The 22,553-nt window shown below is 33.2% G+C and overlaps 4 protein-coding genes across 9 annotated transcripts; all 4 read right to left on the reverse strand.

Moving 5' to 3' along the window:
• Nucleotides 1–431: 431 nt before the first annotated feature.
• On the reverse strand, nucleotides 432–11,577 carry LOC123909825 (12-oxophytodienoate reductase 2-like). Of its 6 annotated transcripts, none has more exons than XM_045960741.1 (5): nucleotides 10,369–10,546; nucleotides 7,286–7,426; nucleotides 6,899–7,029; nucleotides 1,376–1,552; nucleotides 432–1,181 (listed from the first exon to the last, which is right to left on the reverse strand). In XM_045960741.1, exons 1-5 carry the CDS (start codon nucleotides 10,431–10,433, stop codon nucleotides 613–615), a joined length of 1,083 nt encoding a protein of 360 aa, XP_045816697.1. In that variant the 5' UTR covers nucleotides 10,434–10,546; the 3' UTR covers nucleotides 432–612. The 6 variants fall into 6 exon arrangements, with proteins under 6 accessions (XP_045816697.1, XP_045816696.1, XP_045816699.1 ...); XM_045960740.1 differs by lacking the exon at nucleotides 10,369–10,546 and adding an exon at nucleotides 7,528–8,312; XM_045960743.1 differs by lacking the exons at nucleotides 432–1,181; nucleotides 1,376–1,552; nucleotides 6,899–7,029; nucleotides 7,286–7,426; nucleotides 10,369–10,546 and adding exons at nucleotides 8,187–8,913; nucleotides 9,154–9,333; nucleotides 9,680–9,810; nucleotides 10,112–10,247; nucleotides 11,515–11,577.
• Nucleotides 3,545–4,986, reverse strand: LOC123909829. The gene is made up of 4 exons (XM_045960746.1): nucleotides 4,695–4,986; nucleotides 4,385–4,459; nucleotides 4,044–4,278; nucleotides 3,545–3,778 (listed from the first exon to the last, which is right to left on the reverse strand). The coding sequence occupies exons 1-3, from the start codon at nucleotides 4,746–4,748 to the stop codon at nucleotides 4,099–4,101; spliced, it is 309 nt and encodes a 102-aa protein (XP_045816702.1). The 5' UTR covers nucleotides 4,749–4,986; the 3' UTR covers nucleotides 3,545–3,778; nucleotides 4,044–4,098.
• Nucleotides 11,578–15,267: 3,690 nt separating the features above from the next.
• Nucleotides 15,268–17,364, reverse strand: LOC123909821 (putative N6-adenosine-methyltransferase MT-A70-like). The gene has a single exon (XM_045960735.1). The coding sequence runs from the start codon at nucleotides 17,260–17,262 to the stop codon at nucleotides 15,436–15,438; it is 1,827 nt and encodes a 608-aa protein (XP_045816691.1). The 5' UTR covers nucleotides 17,263–17,364; the 3' UTR covers nucleotides 15,268–15,435.
• A 2,607-nt stretch (nucleotides 17,365–19,971) lies between these two features.
• Nucleotides 19,972–22,306, reverse strand: LOC123909823 (putative 12-oxophytodienoate reductase 11). The gene is made up of 4 exons (XM_045960737.1): nucleotides 21,862–22,306; nucleotides 21,369–21,640; nucleotides 20,814–20,972; nucleotides 19,972–20,683 (listed from the first exon to the last, which is right to left on the reverse strand). Exons 1-4 carry the CDS (start codon nucleotides 21,939–21,941, stop codon nucleotides 20,079–20,081), a joined length of 1,116 nt encoding a protein of 371 aa, XP_045816693.1. The 5' UTR covers nucleotides 21,942–22,306; the 3' UTR covers nucleotides 19,972–20,078.
• Nucleotides 22,307–22,553: the final 247 nt, after the last annotated feature.

Genomic DNA, 22,553 nt, shown 5'->3' on the forward strand with positions numbered 1-22,553 from the left:
CTAGGTTCGTCTGCTTCTATTAATTTTTTGGACGTGTTGACTGCCACAAAATAATTGTTGGTTGGCATAGTTACACTTTTTTTTCCATTTTACTTAGAATTTGATTTGTCCCACGCCCTAACTCAATGTCTCAATCTTACAAAAACTAATATGAAACTCTTAATCATTGTAATAAAAATTTACACATGCATTTAATCATCGTCACTTTGAGATCACAAAAAATATTACACATGCATTTTGGGAGCATCCGAGTATATGCAAATATTTGTCTTTATAGTTATTTTGAGTGATATTAGTTCTTAACTTTTTCTTTGGGTACATAAACTATTATATGATTAGTATAACTTGTTGAGGATCACACTTTCTTTTATAAAATTCTAACTCATATTCAAAACATAGTGAAAAAACAGTTCTGGATACTAAAATAGTCCTAGCAAAGAAGTATGAAAAGAATAAATATAAAAATAGATAAGAATCACAATTCTTATTTTAATGACCCAATTTTTCTTACTAGTTCCTTTCGCAGAAACTAATACTATTTGAGACACATTCAGACACTAAATATGAATATTGTTCTGATACCAACTTTATTACAAAATGTGTTGGATAACATCATTCAAGAAAAGGATAGTCGGTATAACCAAGAACTGGTTCAGGACTGTAGAATGTCTCCCTGTAATACTTATTTAGAGGAGCATTAAGTGCAAATCTCTTCGGCAAATCTGGATTAGATATGAAATAACGACCATAAGCAATAAGATCTGCTCTATTCTCAGCAATAGCATTGTTCCCATCTTGTCTATCATAACCTCCTGTAACTATGAAAGTTCCATTGAAGGCCTTTCTCATTGGCATTAGGCTGTGAGAGAATTCAGTTTCCATTCTTGGTTCTACCATTTGACAGCATAGAATACCATATTTATTGACAGCATTAACCATATAAAGTCCTAATTCTTGGGGATTTGAGTCCCCACATTCTCCAAATGTTGAAAAAGGTGACAGTTTTATTCCAACTCTTTCCGCACCTATCTCATTTGCAACAGCTTCAACAATTTCCAAAGTAAATCGACAACGGTTCTCAAGGGATCCACCATATTCATCTGTTCTGTCATTTGCTTTATCTTTCATGAATTGCTCAAGAAGATAGCCATGAGCCGCGTTGATCTGAACCCCGTCAAAACCTACAATTTGCACCACAACAAGTATCTAAAATGTCCTATTCGACGTTAAGTGTTTGAAACAACAAATTTGATGACAATTTGTTTTCCGTCTTTAATTTTCGTCGTCATTGGCTTATTTCTACTATATCAATACTCTACTGTCTCTTATATTGAAGCATTTTGGAGAGATTTGTATATATCAATGAAGTAATTACCAGCTTCGATGGCATTTCTTGCAGCAAGTCTAAAGTCATTGACAATATTAGGAATTTCTTCTGTCCTTAGCCTCCTTGGTGGTGTGAACTGTGATATTACAACACCATCACCTCCAATTTGCGGTGAGAGTAGCTTGTCTGTAGAAGATATCGGTGCTTGCCCATTTGGTTGATAAACTGTTTGATAAATAGTAAGGAAAATGGGCATATAAAAGAAAATAAAAATAAAAATCATGTGCATAAACAAATGTATATGATAGTACTAGTTCTAGTGCCCGTGCTAACGCACGGGAAACACCGCCTTTTAGTAATTTCGTACACAATTATCAATTTGCAAATGCTATATAAATTTGTGATAAATTAAATGGCAAAATATTGTTTCTTAGCTTCACCTCTCAATTTAGGTAAAATATTTCTTGCTTACCATTAAGACTTACCGAAAGCATATAGTACAAATTACTAACTAAATCCGATCAAATGGTAAAATATTGTTTCTTAACAAAAACAATATATATATATATATATATATATATATATATATATATATATATATATATATATATATATATATATATATATATGCATAAACATAACTCTTCTGGGATGCCCCGTGTTTTTTCTAAATATAAAACTTGAAACTTAATTATCATAAAATTAGATAATATCATCCCTCTATACTATTTAACAAAGTTGATATATGCACAAACATAATCCTTCCGGGACGCATCCCGTGTTTTTTCTAAATATAAAATTTGGAACTTAATTATACTAAAGTTACATAAACGATGTGTATTTTGAATTTTTATTCTATCAAGTGAAGTTAACAATAATATTATCTACGAAGACTATTATTTTGGCTTGGTGTTTCCATGCCAATTATATTCAATTGGCTTATAATAACAGCCAACAAACGAATTGCTAATATATGAAGTTAAAAATTTGGTATATCGTTTCTACTTTAGCACCATTGGCGATCTTACTATCTTAATAAACATTTTAAGCAAGGCCAGCAAAGACTACTTTAGCATTCCAGCAAAGACTAATTTTTTAAGCAAGGCCATTTGGTGTTGAGTCCAAATAGTTTATAAACATTTGAATAAACTATTGCATAAAAGAAAACATATACATACTTCAATCCACTATTGATAAATTCTCATTACATATCAATCAAGTCAAATATTAGACAAAAGAAATAAGGAAAATAATATTGCAAAGTACTTTGAGGGATCAATTCCATTAGCACCATGACCCCTTTTGATATTCCTTGCAAAGCTTAATATCTTGTGTTTCCATCACACAATTGCAAATAGCTCTCCTTCAGAACCCCTTCTCTCTCCCGGTTTTATGAACCATCTTGATAGTGTAATTCATATGCTATATGATGCTTTTTCTGCATAACATTAAAAAAGAATTATATATTAACTAAACTTTAAATATTCTCGGGTTATCAAAAACCATAAAGCCCAAATATTGATTCTCTAACACTACTATAGTCCATACTCTATAAGATTGAATAATATTTTACTTATAAAAACAGAAGACCTGATACTTGGTTTTATACTGTTGTGTAAAAAAAAAAATGCAATTATAGCAATTGATACAAATGGGAACCTACTATTACATAATCGAATCAATATGCAGAATTTAATCCCTAAACCCACAACACTACAAATGGAGAATAAAACCAAAAATTCATGGCACCAAAGGGTCAATGTTTTGTTCAATGTTCAAATGTAGATCTATAACACTACAAACTATATGTAAATTAACTTTTCAGAGGGTTGCATAAATTGGGGTTGGGTTTTTCTTGTTCGCGGCGGAGGGAGAGATGCTTGCCAGATTTGGCGTTCGTGTTTGACTATTGAGGGCAGCTGTACGCGTGTTTCCCTCCCTTCCTCAAATAAGTGTTTGTTTTTGTTTGGAAACAAAATGGGCCATTGCTTTCTTCCCTTTGTTACCAACACTAAGATCCAAGGATAACAAAATAAGAGGGAAATTCAAACATTTGAATTTTAATTCCAACTTAAGCAACCAAGTTGGACCACTAAGATTAAAATCGGTAAAAATTTAGTATTTCAATTGGCAAAGACAAAAGTCACTCTTTTATTTTCTTCAAAAGTTTGAATTTGCATCCAACTCATGCATCCAACTAATGCATCCAACATGGCAAGGAAACTAAAAATGGAATGGAAATAATATTATAAAACGATGATTTGGCACTTAAGATTTATTTGTACAACTTAGAATCACACAATGCATTAACAAAATTAAGGGAAAACAAAAACAATCGAAAACAACTAATGCATTAATAAATTTTCTCATCCATTGCATTGCTATAAGATCCTCCTCCCTCTTCTTTTATCAAATAACCTATGTTTAGCTCAACTTCATACATCATATAGTCTGCAAATACAATTGGTTGCCATAATTAGAAGATTATAATTTGACATGAGAATTGAGAAGAAAGTAAGAAATATGATTTGACTATAATACGATAAAAGACACTATTTCAACACATTTAGCACACATTGTGTTGCAATCCAAATTTGAAACTATAGTGTGATCAAGAACCAAGCATATAAAAATTGTCAGATATTTAGTACAGTTAATTTCAAATTGCCAAATACTTCTCTATTGAAAAACATTTTCTTATTGAAGTTTGCTATACCTTCCCAGGTTGCACTGATAGCTTATGCATCCCCATCATGTGCATATTGAATGAATTAGTTGGGCAAAATACATGTGTGAAATATTTCAATCTTAATACTTCTCTTGAGCAACTTAAATGGCAGATCCATATCTTCTTCATCTTGGTACGTGGGGGATGATCTCTTAGTAACACTTTCAGTTGGTGATTTCTCATCACCACTCAAAACAGCTTCACCAAACTTTGGCATCAAATACTAAAAAGTAAAACTCTTAATAATCAATATGAGTAGTAACACTAAACTGTAGAATTTGGTTTCAAGTAAGTAAATATTTATTTTGCATAAAAAACTGAAAATGTACCTCTTTAATAACTGCAGAATGCTCACCAACTTTGTCTTTCAGCTTTTGAATTGGGGAAGAGAGACAAACAATATCCTATACAAAAAAGAGAGAACAGATTTGTGAGATTAAAGATATTTAGAGAATAGTCATAGATAATGCAAAAAGTGATCATCTGACTTTAACAGAAAAAAGTGAGATTAAAGTTATTTAGAGAACAGTTTAAATGAATAAGATAAGTGTTCATGTGAGATTTTAGAAACCAGTTTTGTGAAAACATGTTCAATAATAGATAAGACAAAATTGAAAAAGGTAAAAACTTTGTTAGAACATGTGAAAGGACATCAGAAGATCCTGCCAGCATAGGTTGTTTGCCTTTGTCCATGAAGGAACTCAATGAAACATTTTCCTAATCTATTATACTTGCATTGCATCTCTAATAGTGTTTGTTGGTTTTGCTTAAGAAATGAGAGTTTGAAATTTGAAATTGAGAATTGGTTTTTGAAAGTGGCTGAATGTGTATTTCATATCCATTATATGCATAATTGTTTTTGTCCAACACAGATGATAATTTGTCCTATGGTTAAAATTTTGTTTCTGTTTGACTCCTTTTTTTGGTCTGACGTCACGGTCAGATTTTGGTTGTTTTGCACATGAGTGAAAGTGACGGGTCCTTATTAGCTTCAGCCCTCCAAAAGGGAAATTCAAACATTTGAATTTTACTTCCAATTCAAGCAATCAAATTGGCAAAGACAAAAGTAGCTCTTTTATTTTCTTCAAAAGTTGATGGCTTTGTGGTAATTAATGCATTCAAGTAAAAACCATATTTTAAAAAATGAGATTATTTTGAAAAGTCCTAAACTACATCAACAAAGCCTTTCTTTTATAGACTAATAATCATTTAGTTCTAATGAGATATACAACTATACAATGTAACACATTAAAAAACTCTAATTAAAACCTTAAATCAAAATAATGCATAGTAAATAAGCTTACCTAATATACTGATCATGAGGCATGTAAAGTTCATTGAGAGGATTGAAGTAGCCAAATGGTATACAAAAGCAAAAGAAAAATTGAAGTTAGAGTTTGGAAGAGAAAAAACAAAAAGAGAATGCTAAGAAAGCTAATAGACCTAGTTTATCCTCATTAACCATGTCATTATCTTTTTGTTTGCTACTTCATTGTCATTGCTAACTTATCAGAAGAATGTCATTATCTTTTTGTTTGCTATTTCCCTGTCATTGCTAACTTGTTAGAAGAAAGTATCGGAGAATGTTAAGTAAATTGTACAACAATAAGAAATAACACTTACATAGCTGAATAACACTTTTCCATTGGTATGAAGATGCCTCAGACATGGTAAGCAAAAGTCTGAAGCTATTCCCTTGTAAGAACCACTTGTAGCTTCTGCCGAAATAAGGATTAGAAAATTGAGGATTAAAAGAAAGAAACTCAAATTAATTTTTACCAGAAAAGAAGTCACAAACAAAAACACAGACTTGCAGCAACATAATATATACTACATATTGCTCAACTCATCTAAAAATATACATGTGCATAGATGACAATTTTTCATCAATGAAGAATTGAACAAAAGCCTTGAAATAGCAATTTGTCTTTAAAACTGAAAACGAAAAAGAATCAAAGAAAAATTTAATTGCAAAGAGAAACTACCTAGAAAAGAAATTTTCACCTAGCTTCCTTCCAATTTTTTCCTGTTGTGGATGAACAAAACAGAGAGAAAGAGAACAATAACTGAGAAAAAAAAAAAATAGAAATCAAGCGAGAATAAAAGCAAGAAAGTGAATATTATTTTCTATCTCTCTCACCTGATTGTGTTGCGATTCCTCCGATAGGGTTTGAGGAATGAAAATTTTACCTCCTCGTTAGAGTATCTGCAAAACCACATAGAAAGAAAGATTAGAAAAATAGGGATTAAAAACAGGTTGAAGCAAATTAAGGATTTCGAAAAGAAATTGAAGAAAGAAGAAGGAACGGTGAGATTAGTATCTGAGTTTTTGTTTCAGGCGAGAGGATCGTTGTCGGCGGTTGTTTGCGGAGAGGAAGAAAGAAGAAGGAATGGTGAGATGATAACGGTGAGATGGTGAGGATGGGACGGTGGTGAGATGGCGATTTTTGTGTGAAATGGTGGTGGTGAAGGGAGGAGGAGATATGGAGAGGAAGGAGAAAGAACACGTTAATGTTGTTCTGCTGCATATAGTGGACTCTTTTGTGCTTGACTTGGGCTTGGGCCTAATTTATTTTTTGTTGGTGTGTGGAAAGAGGGGGAAATTTGAATTTTGAATTTTCTTCCATGTCAATCAATCAAGTTGGCACCAAAGCTAACTATGGCAAAGAAATAATATTTTTTAATGATGATTTGGCAACAATGTGGTTAGAGGTGGACAAATAAGCAAACTTGCCCAAACATGGGTTTGGGTTTGTATATTATTAAGATAAGATGGAAAATGGGCATAAGATACATCATACATTGAGTGTGCATGTCATGTTATAACAAATATATACATATACCAGAATCAGAAACCCTTCCAACATGCCAAATTTGACAGAAGAATGTGCCGCCTTTGGCATGAACAGCGTCCACGATGGGTTTCCACGCTTCAACCTGCTCTTTTGTCCATATGCCAGGTGTGTGTGGATACCTTCATTACAATTAGTCGAAGATAGTTATAGAATTAGTTGGTATATTAAATTATTAATTGCAAGTTAGTTCAGATCAGTTAGATTAATCGGGATTACTTTGCAGTAATTCGCTGTGATTCTATTAAATTGACCGCAAATAATATGCACTAACTACTACTAAGTAATATTAGTTGGCATGATGCATCGATCAGTTCGAGTTGAAGCAAATTAAGCATGAAGAGCGAGCGAGCAATGAATGAAATGAAAAAATGTTACCCTTGAGCAGTTTCAGAGACGCCAGTAGCTTCAGATATGAGAAGACCTCCATTAGAAGTCCTTTGAGAGTAATAGAGAACAGCATGAGGTTGAGGAACGTTATTGTAGGATCGTTGTCTAGTCAACGATGCCAAAACTACTCTAAAATTAAATTATTACATGCACAAACACAAACATAGGATGAGTGAGTATTTTAAGCAATTTTAATTCGGAAGCAAGGAATGAAAGCATAGTAAATATACCTATGAGCTAGATTAAATTTGCCCATCTTGTAAGGAGTAAGAAGAGAAATGGGATCACCAGCCATAATTATAAACTAATACTACTGATTAGAAATGTAATAATAATGAGGAAAATATACACTTGACTATGAAGTTGAAGTTGGTATTTATTTTAGTCTAAAACTGAAAAGTGGTGGGTGTGGGGGACCTTTATGCTTGTTTGCTATTGCGTTAGGTGAATGATGTTTACAATACATTACATATTTTATGCCTTCTGCATTAAGGTATGTCCTGCATCAGGGCAAGTAATTTGTGCGTACATAGCTTCACCCAAATCTAAATCCCAAATCCTATTTTATGCCTTCTTCTTCAAAGTTTCTTTGGGTGAAAAATTACACATGCATTTTGGGGAGTATCCGAGTATATGCAAATATTTGTCTTTATAGTTATTTTGAGTGATATTAGTTCTTAACTTTTTTCTTTGTGTACAAAAAGATCCTATCAGTATCTTTATAGTTTTAAAAAAGTTTCACTAGTAATTTTGATCTAGTATATGATTAGTATAACTTTTTGAGGATCAAACTTTCTTTTCTAAAATTCTAACTCATTCAAAACATAGTGAAAAAAACAGTTCTGGATACTAAAATAGTCCTAGCAAAGAAGTATGATAAGAATTAATATAAAAATAGATAAGCATCACAATTCTTATTTTAATGACCAAATTTTTCTTACAAGTTCCCTTCGCAGGAACTAATACTATTCAAGACACAGTCAGACATTAAATATGAGTATTGTTCTGGTACCAACTTTATCATAAAATGTGTTGGATGCTAAAACATCATTCAAGAAAAGGATAGTCAGTATAACCAAGAACTGGATCATGACTATAGAATGTCTCCCTGTAATACTTATTTAGAGGAGCATTAAGTGCAAATCTCTTCGGCAAATCTGGATTAGATATGAAATAACGACCATAAGCAATAAGATCTGCTCTATTCTCAGCAATAGCATTGATCCCATCTTGTCTACCATAACCTCCTGTAACCATGAAAGTGCCATTGAAAGCCTTTCTCATTGGCATTAGGCTGTGAGAGCATTCAGTTTCCATTCTTGGTTCTACCATTTGACAGTATAGAATACCATATTTATTGACAGCATTAACCATATAAAGTCCTAATTCTAGGGGATTTGAGTCCCCACATTCTCCAAATGTTGAAAAAGGTGACAATTTTATACCAACTCTTTCCGCACCTATCTCATTTGCAACAGCTTCAACAATTTCCACAGTAAATCGACAACGGTTCTCAAGGGATCCCCCATATTCATCTGTTCTGTCATTTGCTTTATCTTTCATGAATTGCTCAAGAAGATAGCCATGAGCCCCGTGGATCTCAACCCCGTCAAAACCTACAATTTCACCACACCAAGTATCTAAAATGCCCTACTATTAGAAAAAGTTGAAATAGTGACAACGACTGAAAAATGTGAAATACACCTTTAATTTCGACGTTAAGTGTCTGACACAACAAATATGATGATATTTTTTTTTTCCGTCTCCAATTTTTGTCATCATTGACTTCGATTATCGTTACTCTAGTGTCTCTTATATTGAAGCATATGGATTAAAGATTGGCAAATGTTAATTACCAGCTTCAATGGCATTTCTTGCAGCAAGTCTAAAGTGTTTGACAATATTAGGAATTTCTTCAGTCCTTAGCCTCCTTGGTGGTGTGAACTGTGGTATTTCAACACCATCACCTCCAATTTGTGGTGTGAGTAGCGGCTTGTCTGTGGAAGATATTGGTGCTTGCCCATTTGGTTGATAAACTGTTTGATAAATAGTATGGAAAATGGGCATACAGTACATATCATGTTTAGAACAAATGTATATAATAAATTTAAGATTTGTATATAATAAATTTAAGTGACACTAACGATCATTTTACAACTGTCCTGACGAAATTTGAACTCGGCATTTTGAGATTGTAATGTTAAACTACCACTGAGCTAGCTCCTGAAGTGTTATGTAGATGATACATGTAATTAAACTAATGAAAAAAAAATCAGTATCATTCAGTAACAAAAATCTAAGTCCTGCCAAATATAGTATTGAGAAAAATCAGAAAAATTAGTTAAATAATTTCTAATTAATTTGATAAAGTTTAGTACATACCAGAATCAGAAACCCTTCCAACATGCCAAATTTGACAGAAGAATGTACCGCCTTTGGCATGAACAGCGTCCACGATGGGTTTCCACGCTTCGACTTGCTCTTTTGTCCATATGCCAGGTGTGTTTGGAAACCTATATTACAATTAGTTGAAGATAGTTATAGAGTTAGTTAGCATTAATCGCAAGTTAGTTCAAATTTGTTAGTTTAGTCACGGTTACTATATAAATTGTATATCATATACTCATAGTTATAGAGTTAGTTAGTATTAATCGCAGTTAGTTCAAATTTGTGATTCTGTCAAATTTACCGTCAATTCAAATATGCGCCATCAAGTCATAATTAGTTGTCATGGACTCATGATGCAATTGATCGGTTCGAGTTGAAGCAAATTAAGCATGAAGAGCAATGAATGAAATGAAAAAAAAGTGTTACCCTTGAGCAGTTTCCGAGACGCCTGTAGCTTCAGATATGAGAAGACCTCCATTAGAGGTCCTTTGAGAATAATAGAGGACAGCATGAGGTTGAGGAACATTATTGTAGGATCTTTGTCTAGTCAACGGTGCCAAAACTACTCTAAAATTAAATTAATAAATTGTTACACACATAGACACAGGGTGAGTGAAAATTTTAATCAACTTTAATTGGTAAGCAAGCATAGTAAATAGAATGAAAACATATAGTAAATATACCTATGAGCTAGATTAAATTTGCCCATCTTGTAAGGAGTAAGAAGAGAAATGGGATTACCAACCATAATTATAAACTAACTAATACTACTGATTAGAAATATAATAATAACTAATTAGGAAAATATAGACTTGAGTATGAACTATGAAGTTGAAGTTGGTATATTTTTTTTTTTTTTAGACTAAACCTGAAAAGTGGTGGGTGGGGACCTTTATGTTTGTTGCTAACGTTTGTTGCATTATTGCCTTTGATCTTGCAGCACAATTTGACACATGTGATGTAAGTAAGAACAAATATTAGTGTTTTCTTTTCACTACTACGTCTTTGAATCATCCTTGACCATTCATTCAAACAAAAAAATCATCGTTCAAACGACCCTACTACAAGATTAGAATTACCAACACGGCACCAACAACGACTTCGACTAAAAATGGTAAGGGTTTTGGACCTCTTAAACAATGGTCAGGTGGGGATTGTTGATGTTGATTTTTGTGTGCGAAAATCATTTCTCTAGAATTAATTAGAACGGCATCAACAAGATTACATGTGTTAAATTTTGAGGCGACAAAAAATAGAGTTTGAATGTAAGATTAAATGGAGTATTATTAATAAGATCAACATATTCAATAACCATGTTAAAAATAATTTTAACAAATAACAATAATAACTTGATGATGAAAATATAATAACAACATGCAATAATTGTAGCAACCTTTCCTTTAAAAATCTGTACTAAGTACTAACCCATACTAAAATAATCCTCATATCAACACAAAACTCATGTTATATAAAAAAAATCAGGGAGTACATAATAGTTTTACACACTGTGTGTCCTAGCAGAAAATTATCAGAAGAATCAATAACAAAAACCAATGTGCAAGTGGAATAACACTTATTCAATATGGAGGTTCAATACAACAATGTTTTCTTCAATATGGAGGTTCAATGTTATTTATTATATAATTGTGAAAGAGGGTATCCAATTGAAAAAGAAGAAAAGTGAGAGCAATGCAAGTGCTTATTTGATTTTTCATGCACCTGACCTGACTATAAACTTCAAATATATGTTATTAATACCGAGATTGGAATTGAACTTGAGACATAAAACATATATTGAAGAAAGAAAATAATTTTGGCAAGAAAATTACCAAAGTAATTCCAAAGCACTTTGTACAATAGACCCAATCCCACAAAGCATACATTGTCTCCTTACATCCAGTAGCATTATCCTGAAATTTTATAGTGCAAGCAAGAAAGTGTTGGATAAGAAAATTCAATTGTGATGAGAACAAAACTTTAGAACTTTTCTTTTGTTCAAATCTAAGTGAGAACAAAACTTTAGAACTTTTCTTTTGTTCAAATCTAAGTGTAATCTTCAGAAAATTTCAAAGAGTCAGTTTTCTTAATTCTCTAACTAATGCTTCTATAAAATTTTCCAAACAATTTCAAAGTTTGTAAACAGTGTTAAACAAATATCAAATTAACAAACTAACACATGAACATAAATCATTTTATTGGTGTAGAATCTGTAGATTCTTTCTTATTATGCTTCTTCTTGTTCTTGTTCTTAGTCTTCTTAGTCTTCTCTTTCTTCTCAGTAAATCTAAAGCCTTGAGTTGAGCCTTCTTGAGTCGAACCTTCATCAAGACCCTTGCAACCATGGCCGACTGGCGGGCTAAAAATGCATGCTGATGGTTTAGACAGAGATTCATGTATTAGATTGTTTATATAATTGAAATATGCACAAAGAAATTAAATTTGTGAAACTTGTATCAAAAGCATTGTAAAAACTTACCTCATCAACTACGATTTCATCGTCAGAATCGCGATAACGATAATCAGGCGTACTCTGTCCTTCCTGATAGAGGAGAGTGACAGTGACACATCGTTCCGCCTCCATTATTTTCCAACAGAACACAACTATAAACAAAATTTCAAAGATTGTAAACCCTAATTCAATTATTGTAAACCCTAATCACACAAAATTTCATAACAGATTGAAAAAATAATGAAAATACCTTAGCAAAGCAGCGATCAAGAATATGGAGAACGATAAAGTGGTGAAAAAACGAACTCTGAAGAAGGAAGAAAACGCGCGATGATGAATTTTCAGCAACTGAACAAAAAGTAAAGTTAAATGTGTGTATATATATATACACGCAAAATGGGTCGGTTATACCCGGCCCAATACGGGCTATGCTGTTTCTTATCTTTCTTTGATAGAAAAAAAAAAAAGATTTAATGTGAAAGAAAAAAAAAAGATTTAATTAATATAAAGGTGATTGAAACTATTTGGATATTTTTGAATTGGTCCTTCAAACTATATTTTATTTTTTTATGGTTTAAATGTAATTTTAGTCCATTTTTTTGGTTAAATAATATAGATAAAGGATTAACTTGTGTATATTTATAAAAAATAACTGACATGTGCGGTGAAAAAGATAAGATAAAGGATTAATCATGTTGATTCTTTCTATGATTTATTATAAGCTAAATAAAAATTGTATGTGCGGTTACACATATAAGTATATTAGAGTGATATTATTAAATTTATAATTACAATAATATCTTAAATTGAAATAAATATAATACTATATGAGATGTGATGAATATCCGATGCACGAACGAAAAGTATAACAAAAAAAATAAACAATAGACATACAAATTAATTCCTTAAAAAAAATTATACAAATTATTCAAAATGTCATCATACAATGTGAATTTGAATGCATAAAAACGAACAGTCGAATCATCAATTGACTGATTATATTTTTAAACAATAGTCACTCTGCATTGGAAGTTCGTTTAAATTTATTGTTGATCTTTTTTTTTTTTAACTTAATTTATCGTTAATCTAAGTAATTGAGATATTTGTTATCTAATAACTTAATTCTCTCGGTCAACATAATTTAGAATTTTACAACATTATTCTTCCACTTTGATCCCCTAAAATTTCATAAACAACAAAAGTAAATAAAAATCAACATAGAAAAATAATTTAAGTTGGTGTAAAATCATGTTACATAATTAAGTACCTGGATACATTAATAGTACAACAAAAAAATTTCCGAATACAAAAGTTTTGCAAAGAGTACATAGTTCAGAACATGACAAATTGACAACGTACATGGTCTATTACATGAGTTCAAGAACCAGAAAGACAAGTAAATAACTAGATAAAAGTCCATGAGTTTTCTCCAGCTCGATTACTCCATAACCTTCTTACCTCGAATAACTTGCTTATAGGGATCGCAACAGGTAGGGTCAGGTGCGGGTTTCACACTTCCCAAACCCGCACCCTAAACCACCACCCGAACCCGATCTCAAACCCAAAGGTTGTTCGGGTGGCAAAATAAAACCCACATCCACACTCGTTGGGTTCGGATTTTTCCACCCAAACCCGAACCCGCAGCAAGAACACGCAGAATTCACAGATTATTTCATAATTAGTTTGAGGTAGCAATGACATCTTCATATTTTGGAATGACTAGTAGTGCAGGCAAAAACAGAACAACAGCTACAACAAAAATAGAAAAGATAAATCCAAGTATGATTCAAATAAGGGAAAACATTGGCTTAGTTTCACAAACTAAACCAAACATTTCTCTTACGTTCTCTCTTCAATTGTCGTAGACTCGTAGTTCTTGTGCTTAATTACGAATAAACAAACTTGCTCCAAGCAATTTAAAACATTATATATGAAGAAAATGGAACTAACCTAATTGTCACTCCAGCCTTAACAATAACTCAAATGCTATAGTCACTAAAATAATCTATAAAAGAATCCTATATACATATAATTAGGCTTTGGTTAGTTAGTGAGGTATTTAAGGAACAATCTATGTCTAAGTAACGTATGGTTAGTTTCTGATCTTAAAGTTCACATTTAATTTTCATCTTAAGCTCCTTGAAATCATAGCTTTAAACCTGCACTCTCTAGATTATTTTAGATTGAACGAAGCCACTAGATTAGGTCTAGTGGTAAGGAATTTGGGTAGCTAGTATGCTAGAGGTCGTAAGTTCGATACATCAATACCGTGAAAAAAAAAGAAAAGAAGACAATTTATTTTTATTCCAGTGACCAACTTCACTACAAAATCAATATGCAAGTGGAAAAAAGCTTATTTAGTATGGAGGTTCCACAGTTCTATTCTACAACATTGTTTTCTTCATTCAAGAATGGATAGTCAGTATCCGACAACCGGACAGAAGTATAGAATGTTTCCCTGTTATACTTGTTGAGAGGAGCATTAAGTGCAAATCTCTTTGGCAAATCTGGATTAGCTAAGAACAAACGACCGTAGACAACGAGGTCTACTTTGTTTTCAGCTATAGCATCGATCCCATCTTGTCTATCATAAGTTCATAACCTCCGGCAACCATGAAAGTTCCATTAAAAGCCTTTCTCATTGGCACCAAGCTGTAAGGGCTTTCAATCGTTTCATTACCTGATTTTATTCTTGGTTCAACCATATGACAATAAAGAATATTGTATTTATTGAGAGCATTAACCATATAAAGTCCCAATGGCATTTGGATCGGAGTCTGCACTTTCAATCAAATTTTCTCCATACACAAGATTTTATTTTTTTGGTCAAGTAGTCCAATGGCTATAATTATACCTTAAGGCGAATAAGTAGAGCATCAGGGGTTCAAATTTCGACTTCTGCATATAAAATGTGATGTCTTGCCAACTAAATTAAGTTTACAAGAATGTTTGCATATGCAAGATTTAATTGCCGTCATTGTGTGATGACTTAATTATAAAAATAATATAATGTCTCATGGAAAGCCATCTAAAATATATGTGTAGCAAGATTAGGTCGTGTTACGAATCATGGAATCGAAGGGATGAAGATCATAGTGCACAGGAGTATTCATGTGGAAGACACTCATAAGAATTCATATTGAATGAATATAGATTGATAAAAGAATGATGAAAATAGTACAATGGTGGCTCTTATATAGAGCAATATTGAAGATTAACCAACTAACCATCTAATAACCAACTCTAACAAACTAATGGAAATTCTAACTAACTATATTCTTAACAGGTGGCATTTTGTTTGCTAACCATTAAGAAGTCCCACATCAATGGCCATTGGATTCTCCTCTGAAGCATAGGTAGTTGCTGGGGCTGCGCGATCAGCAGTGGACCTTGATTCTGTGCCAACAAATGGACTCCTTGTCTGAGCCGCAACACTAGAGTCTACCTCCATAGCAGAAGCTCTGGGAAGTGATGCTGGCTGCACCTCCACATCTGGATAAGCTGCCTTAAACCTCGCCCGCAGCCCTTCATCAACTAACCTTACACCATTCAATTGATTACCAAGAGACATCCACCCTGCATGAGTATTGTGATTGCGAGCAAACAACTCCAGCTTTCTTGTTCTTGGACTTATTCTCTCCAACAAAGGATACATCTCGTCTGGCTTTCGGCTAGTTTCCCGGACTTCAGAAACAATAACATCAGTATCAATGTTTCGGTTTACTTCAGGGCTGCCCTTTATTCCAACAAGACAATGTTCCTTGGTGTGATTGAGCCAATGGCCCGTACGTCCAGTTCTAATTATTCGCTGAAGTTGATTTGTTTTCACCCAAATGATCTCCTCAACACATTTATATCCCCAAAGTTCTAAGCATTCTCGTCCAAGTTCCATCGCACGCCCAGTGACCCATAGAAAAATTAGCCCATTAGTTTGCAGAGCAGGGACATTAAGAGCGCGCATTTCATCATCAGCCATTGTACCATAAGGCAGCTCCATGTGAATGTCCCACGGTGGATCAGCCATTATTACTCCAAACTCACCTAATATGTCCATTCTAAAGTTACGTATATCACAGTTGATCCATTGTGGTTCCCCAAGTTCCAGTTCAGAACAATACTCGGCACGCTGCTGCCTCAGTGGTTTGGAAGGAAGAGGAACACCAATCATTGTTGGAGGCACATCAGGTGTAGGGTCATACTCATAGTGAACATACTTACACGTCTTCCTGTGCCGACAACTACCAAGAAACAAACAGTCTCCCAAATTAATGTCAGTATGAAGAGCAATGATTCGTCTAAAATGAACCTTATCACAAGCTACAAAGGAACCAGTCTGGCGTCGACAATCTTCTTTTGTCAATAAGTTACAATTTTGCCTCACCTTAGAACCACCTATAGTTTTGAACTTAGCAGCTTCAGCAATCTCCCTTGCAGTTGGTCGATGAATTAAATCGAAAAGCTCCTCGCCATTTTTACATGTTTGCATCTCCCTAAACGATTTCTTATTCAATATAGCCTCAACCTCCTTCAAATCCTCATCATAGGTATTTGCATTAACACTACTACTACTACTACTCCCTGATGCATTTGGCCCCAATGGGAGTCTATGCATACTACTAATACCTCTTGGTCCGCCACCAGAAAGCATTGGCGGTATCCCTGACATGTGAGGGTCACCTTGAGACATCCACATATCAGAAATTGGCCTCCTTCCAATCATAACATCATTCACATTCGCGGCGCTACTACCGGTATTGATTTGATTGGTGTTCACATCACCGAAACTAGATTCATTTTGCTGCTGCTGTGCAGTTTCAGTAACCATGGTTAAAGGAGTAATTTTGTCTGATTCTGGATTTGTAGTTGTTTTAGGGTTTTGAGGTAGTTGTTGTTGTTGGAGTGATGATTTGGGAGGAGGAGGGGGTGTAGGAGCAAAAGGACGATGGTTAAAAGAAGAAAGAACTTTGAGAGAAAGGTCAAGAGAAGAAACGATATTAGGTATAATGGTTTGTACAGAAGAAAGCATGTTCATATGTGAGTTATGTTGGGTTTCTATGCGTGCTTCAAGTTTTTGTCTTTTATCTTTAATACTGTTAATAGCTTCATCTGATGATTGTGGCGTCTCCATTTCTGACTGCTAGTGGTGGTGGTGGCCTCCGGTTGGGTTTTCCGGCGACTCTTCTTCACTTTTTTCTTGTTTCTGATACCTCTAAACTTATATTAATACTTATTAACGGCGCGGACTAGGGGATATTGGATTGATTTTCAAAGATAATTTTGGATAAAAAAATCTTCAAGATTTTAAAAGATTCAAAAGATAATTTTGCAAAAAAAGATATTAAAGATTTTAAAAGATTTTGTGAGATTATATTTATTTTTTAAAAACAAAAACTTTCATGGTAATGGTAATGATAAAACTAATAAGGTCTCGATTTTGTTTGTTGGTCCTGTTATTTCAATTATTTTTTTTTTTACTTTTGATTCCCATCTTATTTTAGGTTCAAATATATATCATTATTCACATTTTATTAAGGCAAAATTACACCAGAGATCTTTTATTTTATTTATTTGTAACATTATGTTAAAAATAAATTAGATAAAAGATTAACTCGTACACATTTATAAAAATAAAAGATATGTGCACTGAGAAATATAAGATAAAGATTAATCACACGGAGTCTTTATATGATTTATTATAAACTAGCGGATCAGGCAGGTGCGTTCTACGTCTGCCTGTGTCTAACTTATGTCCAAAAAAAAAATATTTCTTATATTATGGTCAGTTTGTTAATAAAAGATTCTTGTTAAAAAATAATATGTGTCTTATGTTATGGTGAGTTTGTTAATAATTTTTTTTGTTGCTAATAAAAAAAGCAAGGGTATTTTTGGTATTATGAAAAGTCCACACCAAAATTCATGTATCCTCTTTACATATTATTATATATATATATATATATATATATATATATATATATATATATATATACATATATATATATATATATATATAGTATAGATAGATATAGATATAGATAAACTAGTTTAGAATTCCGGCGTTTCCGTGGTTAGACATTCAGTAAAATTGTAGTAATGACATGAGACATCCACTTATATTTTAACAATAATTTATAAAAAAAATTAAAAGATTTTATTTTAAATAAATTTTTAGAATAACAAACTTAAATATCGATTAAAAATCGACTCAATCCCTCCCACCCTCATATATATGAGACACAGAAGATTTGGAATAACTAGTAAGAGATTCGTGCTGTTATGGACCATATATAGTTAAGAAAACTCCTAAAATTTTACCTTCAATAACATGTTTATTTGAAGTCATGCTGTGATCTTTGAAGTTTAGAATTGAAGTTGAAGTTTTGTTGAAAGAGTTGTGATTTGTATTGTGAATATCGATAGATTTATAAACTTGAAAATGTAACATGGTGACAAATTCTGAAAAAATGTAAGATTCACTAATATAAAAGACATAATATTCATTGCTGGTACATTTATGACAATGAGAAGACAACTACAAAATAAAATATAGTCACATGATAAAAGTATTTAAAAAGACAAAAAAAGGGTGATTAAATAGATATAGATATAATTGTCAAAAAAAAAAAAATAGATATAGATATTAAAATTGAACTATGGTAAGATAAAAGAAAGTTGAAATAGCATACATCATTGTTGTTTACCATAAATATATACCAAAACATAGTAGTTCAAATCCTAAAACGTTGGTCGAGTGATTTACATCAATAAGAACTTGAAAAATGTTACCTTGGTTGAGTCAGTTCTTTCATTGTTGAAGTTGTTTCTTTTTCATTCGAGTTGTATGCATATTTGAGTAAAAATAAACATGAATAAATAACAATGGAAACAAACTAGCCATGAAAACATAAACAGAAGAAACAACCCAAAACCCAAAGGAAGAGAGACTTTTGCAAAGGAAAGTGAAGATGAGTGAAAGAGAGACATGTGTTGGGATATGCAGATTGAGTAAAAAAGAGTAGAAAGTACTATGTGACCAAGTCACATGTGCCAAAAATCAAGTCTTCCATTTCCGTTAGAATGGAACCATCCTTTTCATCTCATTAGCTTATATGGCTTTGGTTAAGAAATTTACTTATATTAGATTGATGATAGATGCTTTGAAGGTGCTTAAATTCCTTGTGCTACTGTTTGCGTGAATAAGGCAATGAAGGCTACAGATTGTTTCTATTGTTCAGATACAATTCTGTATAAATTCCAAGACCAACCCATGGCTGCTAGGCTGCTACTTATATTTTTATAGACATTGCCTTCCCTGGGATGGTATAAGGTGACAACGGATGTGGCGGGTAATCCTGATGAAGGAAACTGGGGACTCTCGGTGGTTATAACTTGTAAGAGATGCACAGGGAGTGGTGGTGGCAGCTGTATGTTGGCAAAGGCAATAATTTCCACAGTCTGACATTGCTGAAGCAATGACCTTTCGTGAAGGAAATGCTGTTTCTGAATTTGATTTGATCGTCGAATCTGACTTGTTAAATGTGATTACGGCCCTTACAGATGATCAAACGCACTCCACATATACAGGAGCTATTGTGGATGAGTGTAAAAATCTGTCACACCAGTTTCATAACTTGCAACTCTTGCACATTAGGCGCGTAGCTAAACAAGCTGCTCATTGTTTAGGTAAGTAAGCTTTGTATTTCCGCTGTCTTGACTTTTGATTTATTGTTAGATTTTATTTAATGGATTTCAATATGCAGGTACATAATAGTTTTACAAACTGTCTCCCAGCAGAGAAGTATGAGAAAGCTGATAAAAAGAGAAGTATGAGACAAATCAATACGGTAAAAACAAGAAGACAAATCATTTTTATTCCAGTGACCAACTTCACTACAAAATCAATGTGCAAGTGGAAAAAAGCTTATCTAATATGGAGGTTCCACACATCTATGCTACAACATTGTTTTCTTCATTCAAGAATGGATAATCGGTATAACCAAGAACCGGATCAGAAATGTAGAATGACTCCCTTTTATACTTGTTGAGAGGAGCGTTAAGTGCAAACCTCTTTGGCAAATCTGGATTAGCTAAGAACAGACGACCGTAAACAACGAGGTCTGCTTTGTTTTCAGCTATAGCATTGATTCCATCTTGTCTATCATAACCTCCTGCAACCAAGAAAGTACCATTGAAAGCCTTTCTCAATGGCACAAGGCTGTGAGGACTTTCGACTGTTACATTTGAAGATTTTATTCTTGGTTCCACCACATGACAGTAAAGAATATTGTATTTATTCAGGGCATTGACCATATAAAGTCCTAATTCTGTGGGATTGGAGTCTCCAGATTCTGAATGTTCTGCAAAAGGTGATAATCTAATTCCAACTTTGTCTGCTCCTATCTCATTCACCACAGCTTCAACAACTTCCAAAGCAAACCGACAACGGTTCTCCAGAGATCCACCATATTCATCTGTTCTATCATTCACTTGATCTTTCATGAATTGTTCAAGTAGGTAGCCATGAGCTCCATGGATTTCCACCCCATCAAAACCTGCAATTTGCATAACATCGAGCATATTAGGTGATGTTCAAAATGTCCTAGTGCCCTTTAAATTTGTACTATGATTGAAGCATTTTTCAGTTTTGCATAAATTTGTAATTGTAAAGATCCGGGAACTTACCAGCTTCAATAGCATTTCTTGCGGCAAGTCTGAAATCATTGACAATATTAGGAATTTCATCTGTCCTTAGCCTTCTCGGTGGCGTGAAATTTTCAAAATCATTGCTTGTGGGTGGTTTGTCCGTAGAAGATATCGGTGCTTGTCCATTTGGCTGATAACCTATTGAGCATAACATGGAACATGGACATACATTGAGTTTGTACTTGCATAATAATTTAGATTTAAAAAGTCAAAATCTGCATTAAAATCTAGACAACTGATCTTGATATGGTTAACTACGTGCACGCACCCAATCCAAATCCAACAATAATAATCTCCAACATATATGTTATTCGATTGATGTCTAAAAAGCATGTTATACTTGAGTTTGCTAATGCTAATAACTTGATTAATGAGTTACCTATTCCTAACATATATGTCACATTTTCAATTACTACTTTCTTCAACAAATTACTTTCACATTACTAGCATTTTGACACAAAAAAAAATTAAATAACAAATGGGAGCATGTTAAAATTACATTAGGCCTATGATCTGAGAAAAATAAACACAAACCTGAATTTGAAAGTCTTCCAACATGCCAAATCTGACAGAAGAAGGTAGCACCTTTGGCATGAACAGCATCTACAATAGGTTTCCATGCCTCCACTTGCTCTTTAGTCCAAACACCCGGTGTATCTGGATAGCCTTGAGCAGTGTCAGAGACACCAGTAGCTTCAGCTATGAGAAGACCACCTTTAGATGCTCTCTGAGAGTAATAGAGAACAGCATGAGGTTGAGGAACGTTGCCGTAGGATCTTATTCTAGTGAGTGGTGCCAAAACAACTCTGAAATCAATGAAGCAATTAGAAATAGGAAGTTAATTAACAAGAGCAAAGCATTGAAACTACATACTCCCTCCGGTCCATTTTATAAGAAACGGTTGATTTTTTAGATTCATCGAATAACTGATGTAATTGTTTCTTATAAATTGGACCGGAGGTAGTAGTATAGAAAGTAGAAAGTGAAATAAATAACATTGAAATAGAAATGGTAAGTAAGTAAGTACCTGTGAGAGAGGTTGAATTTGCCCATCTTGTAAGGTGTAAGAAGAGCAATTGGATCAACAATAGTAGCAGCAGCATCCATGATACTTGTTAAATTAAGTTACTGATTATTGATGTTATTAACTAAGAAAGAATTGATAAGGGAAATATGCAGATTCAATTTGAAGATGGTTGGTTTGGTGTATCTATGTATCTATATTTATAGTATATGGTAAAGTGCTGGAAAAGTCGATGGCCACTTTTTTTGCTTGTTGGTGACGTGTGCCATTGCGTTGGTAAAGTGCTGGAAAAGTCATGGAGTATTTGTTTGTACTACCTTGTACTTCTCTGGTAAACCGTCCACGTTCGTGTTTTCACAATTCATTTGACTAAAATGGAAATATGTTTCTTGAAGAAGACAAAAAAATCTTATGTTCATACAAGGATAATTATTTACCGGTAAATGCTGCTGTAATTGTGTTTCCACATCAATGTCCAAATGGGAACTTTATAAAGTTAAAGACCTATTTTTGAGTATCTTACAAAATCAAAACCAAACTAATACTTTACTTACCTCGCGGCCGAACTCTGGACTACTAGGGTCCCTTTATCCTAGTAACTAAAGGTTTATAAATCAAAAAATAAATAAAAATGTTTAATTTTTAAATAAATAATTTATTTAATTAAAATATTTGGTACTCTTAAAAACTTCGAA

This window comes from Trifolium pratense, linkage group LG2 (assembly GCF_020283565.1).
Source record: "Trifolium pratense cultivar HEN17-A07 linkage group LG2, ARS_RC_1.1, whole genome shotgun sequence".
In the NCBI taxonomy this organism is placed as follows: domain Eukaryota; kingdom Viridiplantae; phylum Streptophyta; class Magnoliopsida; order Fabales; family Fabaceae; genus Trifolium; species Trifolium pratense.

Coding starts and splice junctions, on each gene's coding strand:
- LOC123909825 (XM_045960739.1), bottom strand. CDS start 10,433: ATGGTTGGTAATCCCATTTCTCTTCTTACTCCTTACAAGATGGGCAAA. Junction 10,253..10,368: donor AAATTTAATCTAGCTCATAG/GTATATTTACTA, acceptor ATTTAATTTTAG/AGTAGTTTTGGCACCGTTGA. Junction 9,334..9,679: donor TGGAAGGGTTTCTGATTCTG/GTATGTACTAAA, acceptor TTTATCAAACAG/TTTATCAACCAAATGGGCAA.
- LOC123909829 (XM_045960746.1), bottom strand. CDS start 4,748: ATGGACAAAGGCAAACAACCTATGCTGGCAGGATCTTCTGATGTCCTT. Junction 4,460..4,694: donor CTTCTGATGTCCTTTCACAT/GTTCTAACAAAG, acceptor TTTTTTGTATAG/GATATTGTTTGTCTCTCTTC. Junction 4,279..4,384: donor ATTCTGCAGTTATTAAAGAG/GTACATTTTCAG, acceptor TTTACTTTTTAG/TATTTGATGCCAAAGTTTGG.
- LOC123909821 (XM_045960735.1), bottom strand. CDS start 17,262: ATGGAGACGCCACAATCATCAGATGAAGCTATTAACAGTATTAAAGAT.
- LOC123909823 (XM_045960737.1), bottom strand. CDS start 21,941: ATGGATGCTGCTGCTACTATTGTTGATCCAATTGCTCTTCTTACACCT. Junction 20,973..21,368: donor TGGAAGACTTTCAAATTCAG/GTTTGTGTTTAT, acceptor TATGCTCAATAG/GTTATCAGCCAAATGGACAA. Junction 20,684..20,813: donor AAGAAATGCTATTGAAGCTG/GTAAGTTCCCGG, acceptor TGCAAATTGCAG/GTTTTGATGGGGTGGAAATC.